We start from the raw sequence: 19,406 nt of genomic DNA on the forward strand, positions 1-19,406 counted from the left end.
AACTGCCTAGCAACCAGATGGGGTTACCCTAGCAACCGAGTAACAAATCACATATCTCTGCACCAGAAAACACTACAGACTTCGGGTTGACTTATTTCACTCAGGATGGAAAGGAGCCATGTATTGTATTACCTTGGTAACTGCATAGCAACCACATGGGCTTACCCTAGCAACCGAGTAACAAATCACATATTTCTGCACCAGAAAATCGTACAGACTTCTGGGTTGATTTATTTATGACCATAATTTTTGTTCTTTTCAAGTTACAACATGCTGTTTGGCCGAGTTTTGCCACGGCAAGCACCACTCACATTTTCTTCAGGAAATGTACCTATCTAGTTATTTTTATTTTTATTTTATTATATCTCTTAACAAAACTTGGCACCTAACTCGTCCGCACCGTTTGGCGTAGACCCACGAATGAGGTATCAAATCGAGCGGCCTATTGAGGACACGTGTGCTATGACTTTTATAAGCGTCGAGTGCGGTATTTGCCCCAGGGGCAAAAAAGCGGCCGAAAAATCCCATAGACTTAACATTGAGACAAACTTTGTGGCGTCACAGCTCCAAGCGAGGATTTCAGTAGAAGCGTGTGATTTGCCACATTTGAAGAGGCTGGCAGGCTCTGTAAGAGCATACCTCAATATGGGGTAAAAGTTGCACCCCTGGGGGCAGGAGCTGCCCAAAAATGCCCCAATTGACTTATAATGGTGTAGGGCGGCCCATGAAATGAAAAGGCATAGGGATTTGTATTGAACATAGCTCTGGATCACAGTGTCATAGAGGCGAGGGGTGGGCTCATTTTACTCAGACAACCAATCAGTCTCTCTGGATCATTGTGAAGCTATCAAGCCACGCCCTAGCAACCATTAAGAGCACCTTAGCAACAAGTCCCATAGACTTCTATTGAAAAAGATCAAAGGGATATCTCCGGATAGAAGTGTCATAGAAACACAAGGGTGGTCTCGTTTGACTCGGGACAGCAAACAGCCAATCATGCATCACTTCAACACTTCCTAGCCCCTCCCTAGCAACCATTGTCGAGCACCTTAACAACCAAAATCCATAGAGGGATATCTTCCATTCTGAATGTCACAGAGGCATGGGAGTTGGTTTATATCATTCATACTGACAAGCAGCCTTTGGAGATTCATGATTGGCAGCTGCCAAGCCACTCCTAGCAACTACACAGAGTACCCTAGCAACCGTTTAGCAGTAACTATATCTCTGCACCAGAAAATCAGAGAGACTTCTGGGTTGATTTATTTCAATCAGGATGGCAAGGAGACTTGATAAGTATCACTATGTTAACTGCCTAGCAACCAGATGGGGTTACCCTAGCAACCGAGTAACAAATCACATATCTCTGCATCAGAAAAGCGTAGAGACTTCGGGTTGACTTATTTCAATCAGGATGGCAAGGACACTTCATTAGTATCACTATGGTAACTGCCTAGCAACCAGATGGGCTTACCCTAGCAACCGAGTAACAAATCACATATCTCTGCATCACAAAAACATAGAGACTTCGGGTTGACTTACTTCAATCAGGATGGCAAGGAGACTTCATTAGTATCACTATGGTAACTGCCTAGCAACCAGATGGGCTTACCCTAGCAACCGAGTAACAAATCACATATCTCTGCATCAGAAAAGCGTAGAGACTTCGGGTTGACTTATTTCAATAAGGATGGCAAGGACACTTGATTAGTATCACTATGGTATCTGCCTAGCAACCAGATGGGGTTACCCTAGCAACCGAGTAAAAAATCACATATCTCTGCATCACAAAAACATAGAGACTTCGGGTTGACTTATTTCAATCAGGATGGCAAGGAGACTTCATTAGTATCACTATGGTAACTGCCTAGCAACCAGATGGGCTTACCCTAGCAACCGAGTAACAAATCACATATCTCTGCATCAGAAAAGCGTAGAGACTTCGGGTTGACTTATTTCAATAAGGATGGCAAGGACACTTGATTAGTATCACTATGGTATCTGCCTAGCAACCAGATGGGGTTACCCTAGCAACCGAGTAAAAAATCACATATCTCTGCATCACAAAAACATAGAGACTTCGGGTTGATTTATTTTAATCAGGATGGCCAGGAGACTTGATTAGTATCACTATGGTAACTGCCTAGCAACCAGATGGAGTTACCCTAGCAACCGAGCAACATATCACATATCTCTGCACCAGAACACACTACAGACTTCGGGTTGACTTATTTCACTCAGGATGGAAAGGAGCCATGTATTGTATTACCTTGGTAACTGCATAGCAACCACACGGGCTTACCCTAGCAACCGAGTAACAAATCACATATTTCTGCACCAGAACATCGTACACATTTCTGGGTTGGTTTATTTATGACCATAATTTTTGTTATTTTCAAGTTACAACATGCTGTTTGGCGAGTTTTGCCACGGCAAGCACCACTCACATTTTCTTCAGGAAATGTACCTATCTAGTTAGTGGTGCTTGCAAAGCATCACTATTGTAATCTCACATACTTATTATACTTTTATTTTATTTTATTATATCTCTTAACAAAACTTGGCACCTAACTTCGTCCCGCACCGTTTGGCGTAGACCCACGAATGAGGTATCAAATCGAGCGGCCTATTGAGGACACGTGTGCTATGACTTTTATAAGCGATCGAGTGCGGTATTTGCCCCAGGGGCAAAAAGCGGCGAAAAATCCCATAGACTTAACATTGAGACAAACTTTGGCGTCACAGCTCCAAGCGAGGATTTAGTAGAAGCGTGTGATTTGCCACATTTGAAGAGGCTGGCAGGCTCTGTAAGAGCATACCTCAATATGGGGTAAAAGTTGCACCCCTGGGGGCAGGAGCTGCCCAAAAATGCCCCAATTGACTTATAATGGTGTAGGGCTGGCCCATGAAATGAAAAGGCATAGGGATTTGTATTGAACATAGCTCTGGATCACAGTGTCATAGAGGCGAGGGGGTGGGCTCATTTTACTCAGACAACCAATCAGTCTCTCTGGATCATTGTGAAGCTATCAAGCCACGCCCTAGCAACCATTAAGAGCACCTTAGCAACAAGTCCCATAGACTTCTATTGAAAAAGATCAAAGGGATATCTCCGGATAGAAGTGTCATAGAAACACAAAGGGTGGTCTCGTTTGACTCGGGACAGCAAACAGCCAATCATGCATCACTTCAACACTTCCTAGCCCCTCCTAGCAACCATTGTCGAGCACCTTAACAACCAAAATCCATAGAGGGATATCTTCCATTCTGAATGTCACAGAGGCATGGGAGTTGGTTTATATCATTCATACTGACAAGCAGCCTTTGGAGATTCATGATTGGCAGCTGCCAAGCCACTCCTAGCAACTACACAGAGTACCCTAGCAACCGTTTAGCAGTAACTATATCTCTGCACCAGAAAATCAGAGAGACTTCTGGGTTGATTTATTTCAATCAGGATGGCAAGGAGACTTGATAAGTATCACTATGTTAACTGCCTAGCAACCAGATGGGGTTACCCTAGCAACCGAGTAACAAATCACATATCTCTGCATCAGAAAAGCGTAGAGACTTCGGGTTGACTTATTTCAATCAGGATGGCAAGGACACTTCATTAGTATCACTATGGTAACTGCCTAGCAACCAGATGGGCTTACCCTAGCAACCGAGTAACAAATCACATATCTCTGCATCACAAAAACATAGAGACTTCGGGTTGACTTACTTCAATCAGGATGGCAAGGAGACTTCATTAGAATCACTATGGTAACTGCCTAGCAACCAGATGGGCTTACCCTAGCAACCGAGTAACAAATCACATATCTCTGCATCAGAAAAGCGTAGAGACTTCGGGTTGACTTATTTCAATAAGGATGGCAAGGACACTTGATTAGTATCACTATGGTATCTGCCTAGCAACCAGATGGGGTTACCCTAGCAACCGAGTAAAAAATCACATATCTCTGCATCACAAAAACATAGAGACTTCGGGTTGACTTATTTCAATCAGGATGGCAAGGAGACTTCATTAGTATCACTATGGTAACTGCCTAGCAACCAGATGGGCTTACCCTAGCAACCGAGTAACAAATCACATATCTCTGCATCAGAAAAGCGTAGAGACTTCGGGTTGACTTATTTCAATAAGGATGGCAAGGACACTTGATTAGTATCACTATGGTATCTGCCTAGCAACCAGATGGGGTTACCCTAGCAACCGAGTAAAAAATCACATATCTCTGCATCACAAAAACATAGAGACTTCGGGTTGATTTATTTTAATCAGGATGGCCAGGAGACTTGATTAGTATCACTATGGTAACTGCCTAGCAACCAGATGGAGTTACCCTAGCAACCGAGCAACATATCACATATCTCTGCACCAGAACACACTACAGACTTCGGGTTGACTTATTTCACTCAGGATGGAAAGGAGCCATGTATTGTATTACCTTGGTAACTGCATAGCAACCACGCGGGCTTACCCTAGCAACCGAGTAACAAATCACATATTTCTGCACCAGAACATCGTACACATTTCTGGGTTGGTTTATTTATGACCATAATTTTTGTTATTTTCAAGTTACAACATGCTGTTTGGCGAGTTTTGCCACGGCAAGCACCACTCACATTTTCTTCAGGAAATGTACCCATCTAGTTTTTATTTTTATTTTTATTTTTATATCTCTTAACAAAACTTGGCACCTAACTTCGTCCGCACCGTTTGGCGTAGACCCACGAATGAGGTGTCAAATCGAGCAGCCTATTGAGGACACGTGTGCTATGACTTTTATAAGCGTCGAGTGCGGTATTTGCCCCAGGGGCAAAAAGCGGCGAAAAATCCCATAGACTTAACATTGAGACAAACTTTGGGCGTCACAGCTCCAAGCGAGGATTTAGTAGAAGCGTGTGATTTGCCACATTTGAAGAGGCTGGCAGGCTCTGTAAGAGCATACCTCAATATGGGGTAAAAGTTGCACCCCTGGGGGCAGGAGCTGCCCAAAAATGCCCCAATTGACTTATAATGGTGTAGGGCGGCCCATGAAATGAAAAGGCATAGGGATTTGTATTGAACATAGCTCTGGATCACAGTGTCATAGAGGCGAGGGGGTGGGCTCATTTTACTCAGACAACCAATCAGTCTCTCTGGATCATTGTGAAGCTATCAAGCCACGCCCTAGCAACCATTAAGAGCACCTTAGCAACAAGTCCCATAGACTTCTATTGAAACAGATCAAAGGGATATCTCCGGATAGAAGTGTCATAGAAACACAAGGGTGGTCTCGTTTGACTCGGGACAGCAAACAGCCAATCATGCATCACTTCAACACTTCCTAGCCCCTCCCTAGCAACCATTGTTGAGCACCTTAACAACCAAAATCCATAGAGGGATATCTTCCATTCTGAATGTCACAGAGGCATGGGAGTTGGTTTATATCATTCATACTGACAAGCAGCCTTTGGAGATTCATGATTGGCAGCTGCCAAGCCACTCCCTAGCAACTAAACAGAGTACCCTAGCAACCGTTTAGCAGTAACTATATCTCTGCACCAGAAAATCAGAGAGACTTCTGGGTTGATTTATTTCAATCAGGATGGCAAGGAGACTTGATAAGTATCACTATGTTAACTGCCTAGCAACCAGATGGGGTTACCCTAGCAACCAGTAACAAATCACATATCTCTGCATCAGAAAAGCGTAGAGACTTCGGGTTGACTTATTTCAATCAGGATGGCAAGGACACTTCATTAGTATCACTATGGTAACTGCCTAGCAACCAGATGGGCTTACCCTAGCAACCGAGTAACAAATCACATATCTCTGCATCACAAAAACATAGAGACTTCGGGTTGACTTATTTCAATCAGGATGGCAAGGAGACTTGATAAGTATCACTATGTTAACTGCCTAGCAACCAGATGGGGTTACCCTAGCAACCGAGTAACAAATCACATATCTCTGCATCAGAAAAGCGTAGAGACTTCGGGTTGACTTATTTCAATCAGGATGGCAAGGACACTTCATTAGTATCACTATGGTAACTGCCTAGCAACCAGATGAGCTTACCCTAGCAACCGGTAACAAATCACATATCTCTGCATCAGAAAAGCGTAGAGACTTCGGGTTGACTTATTTCAATCAGGATGGCAAGGACACTTGATTAGTATCACTATGATTACTGCCTAGCAACCAGATGGGGTTACCCTAGCAACCGAGTAACAAATCACATATCTCTGCACCAGAAAATAGTACTGACTTCGGGTTGATTTATTTCACTCAGGATGGCAAGGACACTTCATTACTATCACTATGGTAACTGCCTAGCAACCAGATGGGGTTACCCTAGCAACCGAGAAACAAATCACATATCTCGGCACCAGAAAAGAGTACAGACTTCCAGGTTGATTTATTTCAACCAGGATGGCAAGGACACTTCATTAGTATCAATATGGTAACTGCCTAGCAACCACATGGGGTTACCCTAGCAACCGAGTAACAAATCACATATCTCTGCATCAGAAAACGTAGATACTTCTGGGTTGACTTATTTCAATCAGGATGGCAAGGACACTTGATTACTATCACTATGGTAACTGCCTAGCAACCAGATGGGGTTACCCTAGCAACCGAGTAACAAATCACATATCTCTGCACCAGAAAATAGTACTGACTTCGGGTTGATTTATTTCACTCAGGATCGCAAGGACACTTGATTACTATCACTATGGTAACTGCCTAGCAACCAGATGGGGTTACCCTAGCAACCGAGAAACAAATCACATATCTCGGCACCAGAAAATAGTACAGACTTCGGGTTGATTTATTTCACTCAGGATCGCAAGGACACTTGATTACTATCACTATGGTAACTGCCTAGCAACCAGATGGGGTTACCCTAGCAACCGAGAAACAAATCACATATCTCGGCACCAGAAAAGAGTACAGACTTCGGGTTGATTTATTTCAACCAGGATGGCAAGAACACTTCATTAGTATCAATATGGTAACTGCCTAGCAACCAGATGGGGTTACCCTAGCAACCGAGTAACAAATCACATATCTCTGCACCAGAAAACACTACAGACTTCGGGTTGACTTATTTCACTCAGGATGGAAAGGAGCCATGTATTGTATTACCTTGGTAACTGCATAGCAACCACATGGGCTTACCCTAGCAACCGAGTAAAAAATCACATATTTCTGCACCAGAAAATCGTACAGACTTCTGGGCTGATTTATTTATGACCATAATTTTTTTCTTTACAAGTTACAACATGCTGTTTGACGAGTTTTGCCACGGCAAGCACCACTCACATTTTCTTCAGGAAATGTACCTATCTAGTTATTTTTATTTTTATTTTTATATCTCCGTACAAAACTTCGGCACCTAACTTCGTCCCGCACCATTTGGCGTAGACCCACGAATGAGGTGTCAAATCGAACGACCTATTGATGACACGTGTGCTATGACTTTTATAAGCGATCGAGTGCGGTATTTGCCCCAGGGGCAAAAAAGCAGCGAAAAATCCCATAGACTTAACATTGAGACAAACTTTGGCGCATCACAGCTCCGAGCAAGGATTTAGCAGAAGCGTGTGATTTGCCACATTTGAAGAGGCTGGCAGGCTCTGTAAGAGCATACCTCAATATGGGGTAAATGTTGCACCCTGGGGGCAGGAGCTGCCCAAATTTGCCCCCATTGACTTACAATGGTGTAGGACGGCCCATGAAATAGGGATTTTTTATTAAACATAGCTCTGGATCACAGTGTCATAGAGACAAGGGGCCTGCCTCATTTTACTCAGACGACCAATCAGTCTCTCAGGATCATTGCAAAGCTATCAAGCCACGCCCTAGCAACCATTTACAGCACCTTAGCAACAAGTCCTATAGACTTCTAATGAAAGAGATCAAATGGATATCTCCGGATAGAAGTGTCATAGAAACACAAGGGTGGTCTTGTTTGACTCGGGGCAGCAAACAGCCAAACATGAATCACCTCAACACTTCCTAGCCCCTCCCTAGCAACCATTGTCGAGCACCTTAGCAACCAAAATCCATAGAGGGATATCTTCCATTCTGAATGTCACAGAGGCATGGGAGTTGGTTTATATCATTCATACTGACAAGCAGCCTTTGGAATTTCATGACTGGCAGCTGCCAAGCCACTCCCTAGCAACTACACATAGTACCCTAGCAACCGAGTAACAAATCACATATTTCTGCACCACAAAATCATACAGACTTCTGGGTTGATTTATTTCAACCAGGATGGCAAGGAGACTTCATTAGTATCACTATGGAAACTTCCTAGCAACCACATGGGGTTACCCTAGCAACCGAGTAACAAATCACATATTTCTGCACCAGAACATCGTACAGACTTCTGGGTTGATTTATTTATGACCGTAATTTTTGTTCTTTTCAAGTTACAACATGCTGTTTGACGAGTTTTGCCACGGCAAGCACCACTCACATTTTCTTCAGGAAATGTACCCATCTAGTAATAATAATTATTCTTCCACACAAAAGTTCGGCGCGTAACTTGTCCCGCAGCTTTTGTCACACACCCCTGAGTGAGGCGTCAAATTATGCGGCCTATTGAGGAGAGGTGTGGAATGACTTTTATAAGCGATCGGGGGTACGGTATTTGCCCCAGGGGCAAAAAAGCGGCCGAAAAATCCCATAGACTTAACATTGCGACAAACTTTGACGCATCACAGCTCCAAGCCAGGATTTCGCAGAAACGTGTCATTTGCTACATTTGAAGAGGCTGGCAGGCTCTGTAAGAGCATCAATATGGGGTAAAAGTTGCACCCCTGGGGGGCAGGAGCTGCCCAAAGTTGCCCCCATTGACTTACAATGGTGTAGGACGGCCCATGAAATGACATTGCATAGGGATATTTTATTGAACATAGCTCTGGATCACAGTGTCATAGAGACAAGGGGTCGGGCTCATTTCACTCAGACGACCAATCAGTCTCTCGGGATCATTGTGAAGCTATCAAGCCACGCCCTAGCAACAATTTAAGAGCACCTTAGCAACAAGTCCTATAGACTTCTAATGAAAGACATCAAAGGGATATCTCCGGATAGAAGTGTCATAGAAACACAAGGGTGGTCTCGTTTTACTCGGGACAACAAACAGCCAATCATGAATCACCTCAACACTTCCTAGCCCCTCCCTAGCAACCATTGTCGAGCACCTTAGCAACCAAAATCCATAGAGGGATATCTTCCATTCTGAATGTCACAGAAGCATGGGAGTTGGTTTATATCATTCATACTGACAAGCAGCCTTTGGAGTTTCATGATTGGCAGCTGCCAAGCCACTCCCTAGCAACTAAACAGAGTACCCTAGCAACCGTTTAGCAATAACTATCTCTGCACCAGAAAATCAGAGAGACTTCTGGGTTGATTTATTTCAGTCAGGATGGCAAGGAGACTTGATAAGTATCACTATAGTAACTGCCTAGCAACCACATGGGGTTACCCTAGCAACAGAGTAACAAATAACATATCTCTGCATCAGAAAAACGTAGAGACTTCCGGGTTGACTTATTTCAATCAGGATGGCAAGGAGACTTCATTAGTATCACTATGGTAACTGCCTAGCAACCAGATGGGGTTACCCTAGCAACTGAGTAACAAATCACATATCTTTGCACCAGAAAACATTAGAGACTTCAAGGTTGACTTATTTCACTCAGGATGGCAAGGAGACTTGATTACTATCACTATGTTAACTGCCTAGCAACCAGATGGGGTTACCCTAGCAACCGAGTAACAAATCACATATTTCTGCACCAGAAAATCGTACAGACTTCTGGGTTGGTTTATTTCAATCAGGATGGCAAAGACACTTGATTATAATCACTATGGTAACAGCCTAGCAACAAGAAGGGGTTACCCTAGCAACCAAATAACAAATCACATATCTCTGGATCAGAACATCGTAGAGACTTCCTGGTTGACTGATTTTACTCAGGATAGCAAGGAGACTTGATAAATATCACTATGGTAACTGCCTAGCAACCAGATGGGGGTACCCTAGCAACCGAGTAAAAAAAAACATATCTCAGCAGTTATAAAATGCTATTTGACGAGTTTTGCCACGGCAAGCACTACTCACATTTTCTTCAGGAAATGTACATTCTAGTTATTTATTACAATTATGATTTTTCTCTGTATTACTCTTGTTATTCTATCACTTGTCTCAGATAATGTCTCTTTTGTTATGTTTTGTGAAAAATATAAAAAGTAAAAAAAAAAATTAAAAAAAAGTTTTCAAGAACAAGTTCAAGATATGAATACATTTACATTTATGCATTTGGCAGACGCTTTTATCCAAAGCGACTTACAGTACAATTATTACAGGGACAATCCCCCCGGAACAACCTGGAGTTAAGTGCCTTGCTCAAGGGCACAATGGTGGTGGCCGTGGGGTTCGAACCAAGGACCTTCTGATTAACAGCCCTGTGCTTTAGCCACTACGCCACCACCACTCCTTACCATAGAAACATTCACAATGTCTATAAGATATGGCACTACAGTGACACACACGAGCACATGAATGACTTACCTGCAGGAATGAGAGGTCTGGCGAGCCCTGAAGGTGAGTGATCTCCAGGTTACCATGAACCACCTGACAGCCTGTATACAGCAGCCGGAGCATCTCATAATGATTCTCCAGACTGGAGGGTAAAGCCAACTTCATATCTGTCCCAAGACATACTAAAGGACAAAACGCAAACACACATCAACATGGTTATATAAAATTATATGGACTAAATTCTCTTTGACAGATTATGCTTTTTACAAAATTGCACTTGGCACAAACTACTTTCAAGCTGCTTTTGTACGGAGCTAGAATATATGAATCAGAATTTTGTTAAAATGACTTCTAAATGTGACAACACTCAAAATTACAGGTTCAAATATTCAGATTAAGAAGAAACTTGGAACTCAAAAATCTCTTAAATTCAGATCTCAGAATTTTTGATTCAGAATTCAGAACTAGTCCACAGAGTAAAGTAGCATTTTGGCCAATCACAGAGCTACCAGAATTATCTGGTGCAGTCCAATTGGCTCAGTAATTCCTCAATACAGTCCTACTGTACACTACATCCAATCATGCCAGAGAATATTGGCTAAAATGCCACATTTTAATATTCTGATTACTTCTACTTGTTCCTAGGCTGTGAAAAACAATAGCTTGACCTTTGGCCTAATTTTTCTACCATCAGAATTTCAAAGATGTGAATTTAAGAGATTTGTATTTGGAGTTTCTATTTCTTCTTAATCTGATTATTTGAATCTGTAATTTTACAATCTGAATATTTACAGGAAATTCCACCTCTATAAACTTCAAAACAAAAACAATCTGCTGAGACAAGAAAAAGACTGACAATTTTGTTAATTGTCATGTCTAGAGTTCAAATAAACGAAAGTCTGATTCAAATATTTTAGTTTTTATGCCAAACATGATGATAGTGATAACGTTTGTTTGGGTTCAAATTAAATCTATGAAGTTTTTTTATTGCTAGTGTCCTCCCAACTCTGCGATGGACTGGTGACCTGTCCAGGGTGTCCCCCGCCTTTCGCCCAATGTTAGCTGGGATAGGCTCCAGCCCCCCGCGACCCTGTACACAGGATTAGCGGTTGACGATGGATGGATGTCCTCCCAACTATGATAATTTCTACATAGAAATAGTATATACGAAGAATTTCAGTCATGATTTAGGCCCAATCACCGTACAAAGACTGCACTTATCAGAGTTACAAATGACTTGCTCTTATCATCTGATTACAGCTGCATTTCTCTTTTAGTGCCTTTAGATCTTAGTGATGCCTTTATCTGACTTGATAGATCACAACATTCTCTTGAATAGGCTAGAGAATTATGTTAGCATTAGTGGACTTGCATTAGCATGGTTTTGGTCCTATTTATTAGACTGCTACCACATTGTATATGTAAATGAGTAATTGTCCAATCAAACAAAAGTATGAAGTGCCACAGGGATTGATTTTAGGCCCTCTCCTTTTCTCCTTATATATACTTCCCCTGGGAGATATTGTCAGGAATCATGGAATAAGTTTCCACTGTTATGCTGATGATACCAAACTATATATTTCTTCTAAACCCAAAGAAAATTCACAATTCTCCAAATTAATGAAATCAAAGATTGTATGGCCAGAAATATCCTTCTACTCAATTCCGACAAAACAGAGGTACTAATTATTGGACCAAAAACCTCTAATATGAGCAGAAAAATATAGTTTGACTCTCGATAGATGTACTGTTACGTCGTCTTCTACAGTGAAGAACGTAGGTGCTATATTTGATACCAATTTGTCCTTTGAAAATCAAATTTCCAATGTTTGCAGAACAGCATTCTTCCACCTAGTTACAGCACATGCTCTGTTGCTGATGCCGAAAAACAAATTAGTGCATTCATCACCTCAAGACTAGATTATTACTGGGAGGATGTCCAGCAAGTTCAATAATAAACTTCAATTGGTTCAAAATGCAGCTGCTAGAGTGAACAAAGAAATTAGATCATATTAGTCCAATTTTAGGCCCAATTATAATAATCTAACTACACACTTGAAATGGAATACATAGAATACAATTAATTGCCAACAAAACCTTTCATTGGTCAACTAACAAAAAGGACAGTTCATCTATGTGAACTTCTGCAGTTAATCCAGGATGACATTGGTCATTAATCTTACAGTTCTTACAAAAATCTTTGTTTAAACACTGTCCATCAGCGGCTGTATAGGGGCGGCTATGGCTCAGGTGGTAGAGCGGGTTGGCCACTAATCGCAGGGTTGGTGGTTCGATGCCCGGCCCACACGAGTCCACATGCCGAAGTGTCCTTGGGCAAGACACTGAACCCCAAGTTGCTCCCAATGGCAGGCTAGTGCCTTGCATGGCAGCTCTGCCGTCATTGGTGTGTGAATGTGTGTATGAATGGGTGAATGAGTCACAGTGTAAAGCGCTTTGAATATCGCAAAGTTTAAAAAGGCGCTATATAAGTGCAGACCATTTACCATTTTACCATTAACACTTAGTTTAATAATTTTAAACCATGACTTGCACTATACATACAGTAATTTTGGCATTATATTAAATGATGTTTGCCAGAGGGGAACTGGCCCCCATGGTTTCCCCCAACATTATTTTTCTCCTTTAACCAACAGCTTATGGAGTTTTGTGTTCCTTGCCACAGTCGCCTTCGGCTTGCTCACATGGGTTCAAAATACAATTATTATTTAATTACTTATATTTAAACACAATTCACAATCATATTTGATCAAACTACACAATGATGACTAAGACTTTATAGATATTCTGATTTCATTTTCTGTAAATGCATGATTTTCTGTAAAGCTGCTTTGAAACTATGTTAACGAGAGTTAGATAAATCAGATATCACCAGTTCAAGGATAATATTACTCTAGGATATCGGCTCATTTTGAGTAAGAGTGTCATGCCCGTTCGAGAGACAGGTTAAGAGTAACTTGTGGATCAGTGTTGACTAGCGACACAAACGATTCAGTCAGATTTGGTGAACTGGTTCAACTTGTTCAAAAGAATGATTTGTTCATGAAAGCTGGTAGTTTGCGGTTTCTCTTAATTCACACCAATCCACATGAACACAACTAGTGCTTTGACATCTTTATGATCAATGCCACACTTTTTAGTGATGAGCACGGTCTAATTAGTCCCTTTGTCATTTCTTCTCACTCCTCCAAATTGCATTCCTTTACCCACAAACACAAAAAAAACACGTTCTTCCTTACACCATCTCGGCACACAACTCGGCTTCACCCACACCTGTCTTTGTAGCTCTGCTTGTCGATACTGTTATGCCTTTTGCACTGTGTCATTTTCACTACCCCCGACACTGACTAGCATTCACTCTATCTCCTGTGGTAATTAGGTGGTGGTGGATCCTTCAAAAGCACAGAGGGGGATTCACTCTGCCACACCTGTATCTAAAAATGTGAAGGTATTTGCATAGTTTCCCCCATGGTGCTGCAAGGGCTCTAGGCCCCTCCATCAATTACTGACTCAAGTATATTTATTAGTTTAGCATGGATTTCTTAAGGAAAAATTCTAGAATTATGGGCAGGTGCCCCAGGCACAATAAACAAACATGGTTGTAATCTGGCAATTTCAGCATTACAAACATCTTCCATAAGGTGTATTTGTGCATTTTGATGGGAAAAAGCCTTCCAAAGACATAGCGACACATGGCTAAATGACACACAGATTGATAATTCAAATAATAATGAGTTGGTTAGATAGAAAACATGCAAGCACACCTCTAAATGCTTCTTTATATTTTATGTAGAATTGTTATACATTGGACAGGATATTACATTACAGTTTACATAGCAAAGAAATGTTTTTTTTACATTGTGTCTCTTTAAAAGTCAACAAAATTTATTTAATATAAATCCATGGCCAAACGTTGAGTGTGACTGCTACATCTTCAGTGTTACTATGGCCACCTGGCTAGTGGTTAGCATCAGGTCTGTGTACACTATTCCACAAGCCCTACCCATCTTCCGAAAACACTCAAAGACTTACACCCTGTCTACACCAGAAGCGATCAGCATATCGCTTAAAAGCAATAGAAACCATTATAATCAATTATGTCTACACTGGAAAAGTCTGTTGTGGGAAGTCGTGTCACGCTGACAGTAAACCGGTGTCATATTCCATTTTGTGCTACAGCCAACAACACAAATAAATGGTTAGAATGTTCATGTCAATGCATTCAGTGTAGCCAGCCACAAGCTGTTTCAGTCAACAGACGCGCCAGTGAAGACTGGGTGTTACCAAACGATTTTCAGTGGTTGGCTGATTTAGAATTCAACACTTAAAAGATTACAAAAAGAAGAATTAGAGGGATAAATTATGAACAACTTACTGCCATTAACTGGTTAATATGTAATCATTTAATCCATAAAAAGTAACTGCAATCTGACTCAGTGTTTTACAAGTACTTGATTTTGGTTACAAGTAATTCAGATAACTAACATATATGGGACTTCCCTAGTAGCTAGTAAGCTACTTTTTTTTATTATTATCTGCGGTAGCAGCATCTCAGTCTCTGTAAGGCACAGGTATCATAAAAATAACAAGATGTTATATAATTCAAACATCTTTATTAAATGATTGCTGAGCAAACAGTAACACCTCTAGAGTCCAGAAACTTCTCTTCCTCCAGTCTCGTGTCATTTGTTTACCTCACGAGAGAGCCCTTATTACAACAAAATGAAAAGGAAGGAACGTACATAATAAATCTATATTAAATATTTAATTACTATTCTATAATAAATTACTAAATTAAATATAATAAAATAATGGAAGAAAATAATTCAATTAAATGGTGACAAACTAACCAAAATGTTCACTTTAAAATTATATTTTTTAAATATAAAATATTTTAAAAATATATTTGGTGTTTATTGCATTATTCAATCAACCAACATTATATTTACCAACAGGGAAATGTAGTTAACAGTGACATTGAGCAGAAGGCTTACATATAACCAGTTTTGACAGAGCTGCTGATAAAAAGTTAAATGATCAGCATCGATTGATGAGATGAAAAAGAATTGGAGATTGGTATCGCATGTTAAAATCCTGATTGGTGCATCCCTAATATTAAAGTTGACCGTTTCAAAAACTAATGATGATGATTAGTGGGCTGAGACCCTATCCCAAAATGTACAAAAACGGGTACATGGACGGTAACATTTGGATATGAAGAAGAATTTGTTTCACTGTTTATATATTTATTTGTTTGTGGTTGAACTGAAAAAGGTCTCAGTTTGGTTCTTTTTAAGAGGGCTCAAGTGTGAAAACTCCAGCAGCCTTTTGCAGTAGAACATGTGGAAAACATTACCATCATAATCGAGTTCAAATCACAATCACAATATTTTTCAAAATAATCGAAATCCAAATCGTGCAGCCCTATTAGTCAGCGTCTTTACTCACTGAGCAACACAGGCTCCGATTTGAAGTGTTTTTGAAAGAGTTATTTTTGTGTAGTGACCCCTGATATACAGTATTTGCATATATACTGTATATAATATACTGTATATACAGTATATATACACGTACTGTATATCAGTGGTCACTACACAAAAATAACCATTTCAAAAATGTCTTTCAGTGGCCTCTTCCTTGCTGAGCAGCTTTTCAGGTTATGTCAATATATTACTTGTTTTACTGTGGATATAGAAACTTGTCTACCTGTTTCCTCCATTGTCACAAGGTCCTTTGCTGTTGTTCTGGGATTTAAAAGCGAAACAATCTGTCTGTAAATAATTGTTGGAAAAATTACTTGTTCATGTTCGGTTATAGTTCAAATTTAGGGAAGGTTGTGTGTAAATGACTGAAAAACAATAAATACATCTGAATGAAACATATTTGTCCACTCATGAAATGTTGCGATTAATAGCGTTAGACAGCCCTAATATACACTCACCTAAAGGATTATTAGGAACACCTGTTCAATTTCTCATTAATGCAATTATCTAATCAACCAATCACATGGCAGTTGCTTCAATGCATTTAGGGGTGTGGTCCTGGTCAAGACAATCTCCTGAACTCCAAACTGAATGTCAGAATGGGAAAGAAAGGTGATTTAAGCCATTTTGAGCGTGGCATGGTTGTTGGTGCCAGACGGGCCGGTCTGAGTAGTTCACAATCTGCTCAGTTACTGGGATTTTCACGCACAACCATTTCTAGGGTTTACAAAGAATGGTGTGAAAAGGGAAAAACATCCAGTATGCGGCAGTCCTGTGGGCGAAAATGCCTTGTTGATAATAGAGGTCAGAGGAGAATGGGCCGACTGATTCAAGCTGATAGAAGAGCAACTTTGCCTGAAATAACCACTCGTTACAACCGAGGTATGCAGCAAAGCATTTGTGAAGCCACAACACGCACAACTTTGAGGCGGATGGGCTACAACAGCAGAAGACCCCACCGGGTACCACTCATCTCCACTACAAATAGGAAAAAGAGGCTACAATTTGCAAGAGCTCACCAAAATTGGACAGTTTAAGACTGGAAAAATGTTGCCTGGTCTGATGAGTCTCGATTTCTGTTGAGACATTCAGATGGTAGAGTCAGAATTTGGCATAAACAGAATGAGAACATGGATCCATCATGCCTTGTTACCACTGTGCAGGCAGGTGGTGGTGGTGTAATGGTGTGGGGGATGTTTTCTTGGCACATTTTAGGCCCCTTAGTGCCAATTGGGCATCGTTTAAATGCCACGGCCTACCTGAGCATTGTTTCTGACCATGTCCATCCCTTTATGGCCACCATTTACCCATCCTCCCATGTACCCATGGCTACATCCAGCAGGATAATGCACCATTTCACAAAGCTCGAATCATTTCAAATTGGTTTCTTGAACATGACACTTCACTGTACTAAAATGGCCCCCACAGTCACCAGATCTCAACCCAATAGAGCATCTTTGGGATGTGGTGGAACGGGAGCTTTGTGCCCTGTATGTGCATCCCACAAATCTCTATCAACTGCAAGATGCTATCCTATCAATATGGGCCAACATTTCTAAAGAATGCTTTCAGCACCTTGTTGAATCAATGCCACGTAGAATTAAGGCAGTTCTGAAGGCGAAAGGGGGTCAAACACAGTATTAGTATGGTGTTCCTAATAATCCTTTAGGTGAGTGTATATATATACACAGTACACACACACACACACACACACACATACACACACACACACATACACACACACACACGGTCAAAGGTTTGGAATAATGTACAGATTTAGCTCTTATGGAAAGAAATTGGTACTTTTATTCACCAAAGTGACATTCAACTGATCACAAAGTATAGTCAGGACATTAACAATGTGAAAAAATAAAATAAAAATCAGAACGTCTTAAACTACATTAAAGAGTCCACATCAAAAAATCCTCCATGTGCAGCAGTGACAGCTTTGCAGATCCTTTGTATTCTAGCTGTCAGTTTTTCACCCCACGCTTCCTGTATCATTTGCCATAGATGTGGCTGTCTCAGTGCCGGTCCTACCACATTTGGCACCCTAGGTGAGACACTTTTTATTACTTTTTACACAAAAAAGTGCAAATTAACACATAATACATCCTAATGTGTGTAAATTAATGCAAAACATTAATTATAACAATTTTGGGAAGTATGCAAGTGCGTGATATGGCTTCTTAAGTAGGCATCATAAATGGGTATCACTATATATAGGAATAACTTCAATGTAAAGTGCACATAAACCAAGTCAGGTGGTCTAAGATGTAAAACAAAACTAAAAATACAATGTGTCATCGGAACACAAATTTATTGCCCTAATGGGTTGACCGGCCCTGGGCTGTCTTGTCGGGCACTTCTCACACACCTTACGTGCTTTTTTGGGGGCAGTGGTGGCTCAGTGGTTGAGGCTCAGGGTTACTGAAGTCAGGGTTACTGACCAGAAGACCCTTGAGCAAGGCCCTTAACCCTATCTGCTCCACATTTCACTGTATATATGCAAAAAACTGTCTATATAATCTTTCTCAAGCTAGAAGAGACTCTGATGTACATTATCCTCTTGTTTAGTTGTACATCTGGCCTTCCACATCTCTTTCTGTCCTTGTTAGAGTCAATTGTCTTTTGGCTTTGAAGACTGTCATGTACACCTTTGTGTGAAATCTTGAGTTTTTTGGCAATTTCAAGCCTTCATTCCTCAAAACAATGATTGACTGATTTTTTGCCTTTTTTGGCCTAATATTGACCATAAGACATGCCAATCTATTGCATACTGTGGCTTCTCAAAAACAAACACAAAGACAATGTTAAGCTTCATTTAAAAAAAACAAATAACAGGGCTCGACATTAAGGCTTGTCCGAGACAAGTGGATTTTTTGTAGGACAAGTAGAAGAGACAATTTGTTGTCCGACCGGACAAGTTAAATTTCAAACAAAATAAAATGCCATGTTACTTCACGTTATGTGCCACTCATTACGTCTATTTTACAGATTTAATTTAATCGATTTGAAACTAACACATTTTTAATAAACACAAGATTTTGACGCATATCCAAGGGTTTGTGCGGAGTGTGGAGCGCGCACTGCATGGAACAGAGGCGCTGGCGCGAACACTTGCGTTTTCCTATCAACAGTGGAAACAACTTAAATACTCTATCATTTCTGGTCATACTGAAAATAATAATACATAATTTGCAACTACTTTTATTTGTGTAAACTCACAATAACAAGAAAACGTGCTTTTGCAAAATAAAATAAAACAATCAGGCGGGCTTTCATGGTCTCCGTGAACTGAAACTGAACTGAAACAAAATATAGTCTAACGTTAGGCTAAAGCTTGAAATGT

The 19,406-nt window shown here is 40.8% G+C and overlaps 1 protein-coding gene across 1 annotated transcript in view; it reads right to left on the reverse strand.

Moving 5' to 3' along the window:
• Positions 1-19,406, reverse strand: part of erbb2 (erb-b2 receptor tyrosine kinase 2) — a 144,434-nt gene that overhangs the window by 73,006 nt on the left and 52,022 nt on the right. Inside the window, exon 2 of the mRNA XM_052113070.1 lies at positions 10,584-10,735. Coding sequence (XP_051969030.1) covers positions 10,584-10,735 — 152 coding nt within the window. The remainder of the gene's footprint in view (positions 1-10,583; positions 10,736-19,406) is intronic.

The sequence above is a fragment of the Xyrauchen texanus genome, chromosome 40 (assembly GCF_025860055.1).
Source record: "Xyrauchen texanus isolate HMW12.3.18 chromosome 40, RBS_HiC_50CHRs, whole genome shotgun sequence".
Taxonomy (NCBI): domain Eukaryota; kingdom Metazoa; phylum Chordata; class Actinopteri; order Cypriniformes; family Catostomidae; genus Xyrauchen; species Xyrauchen texanus.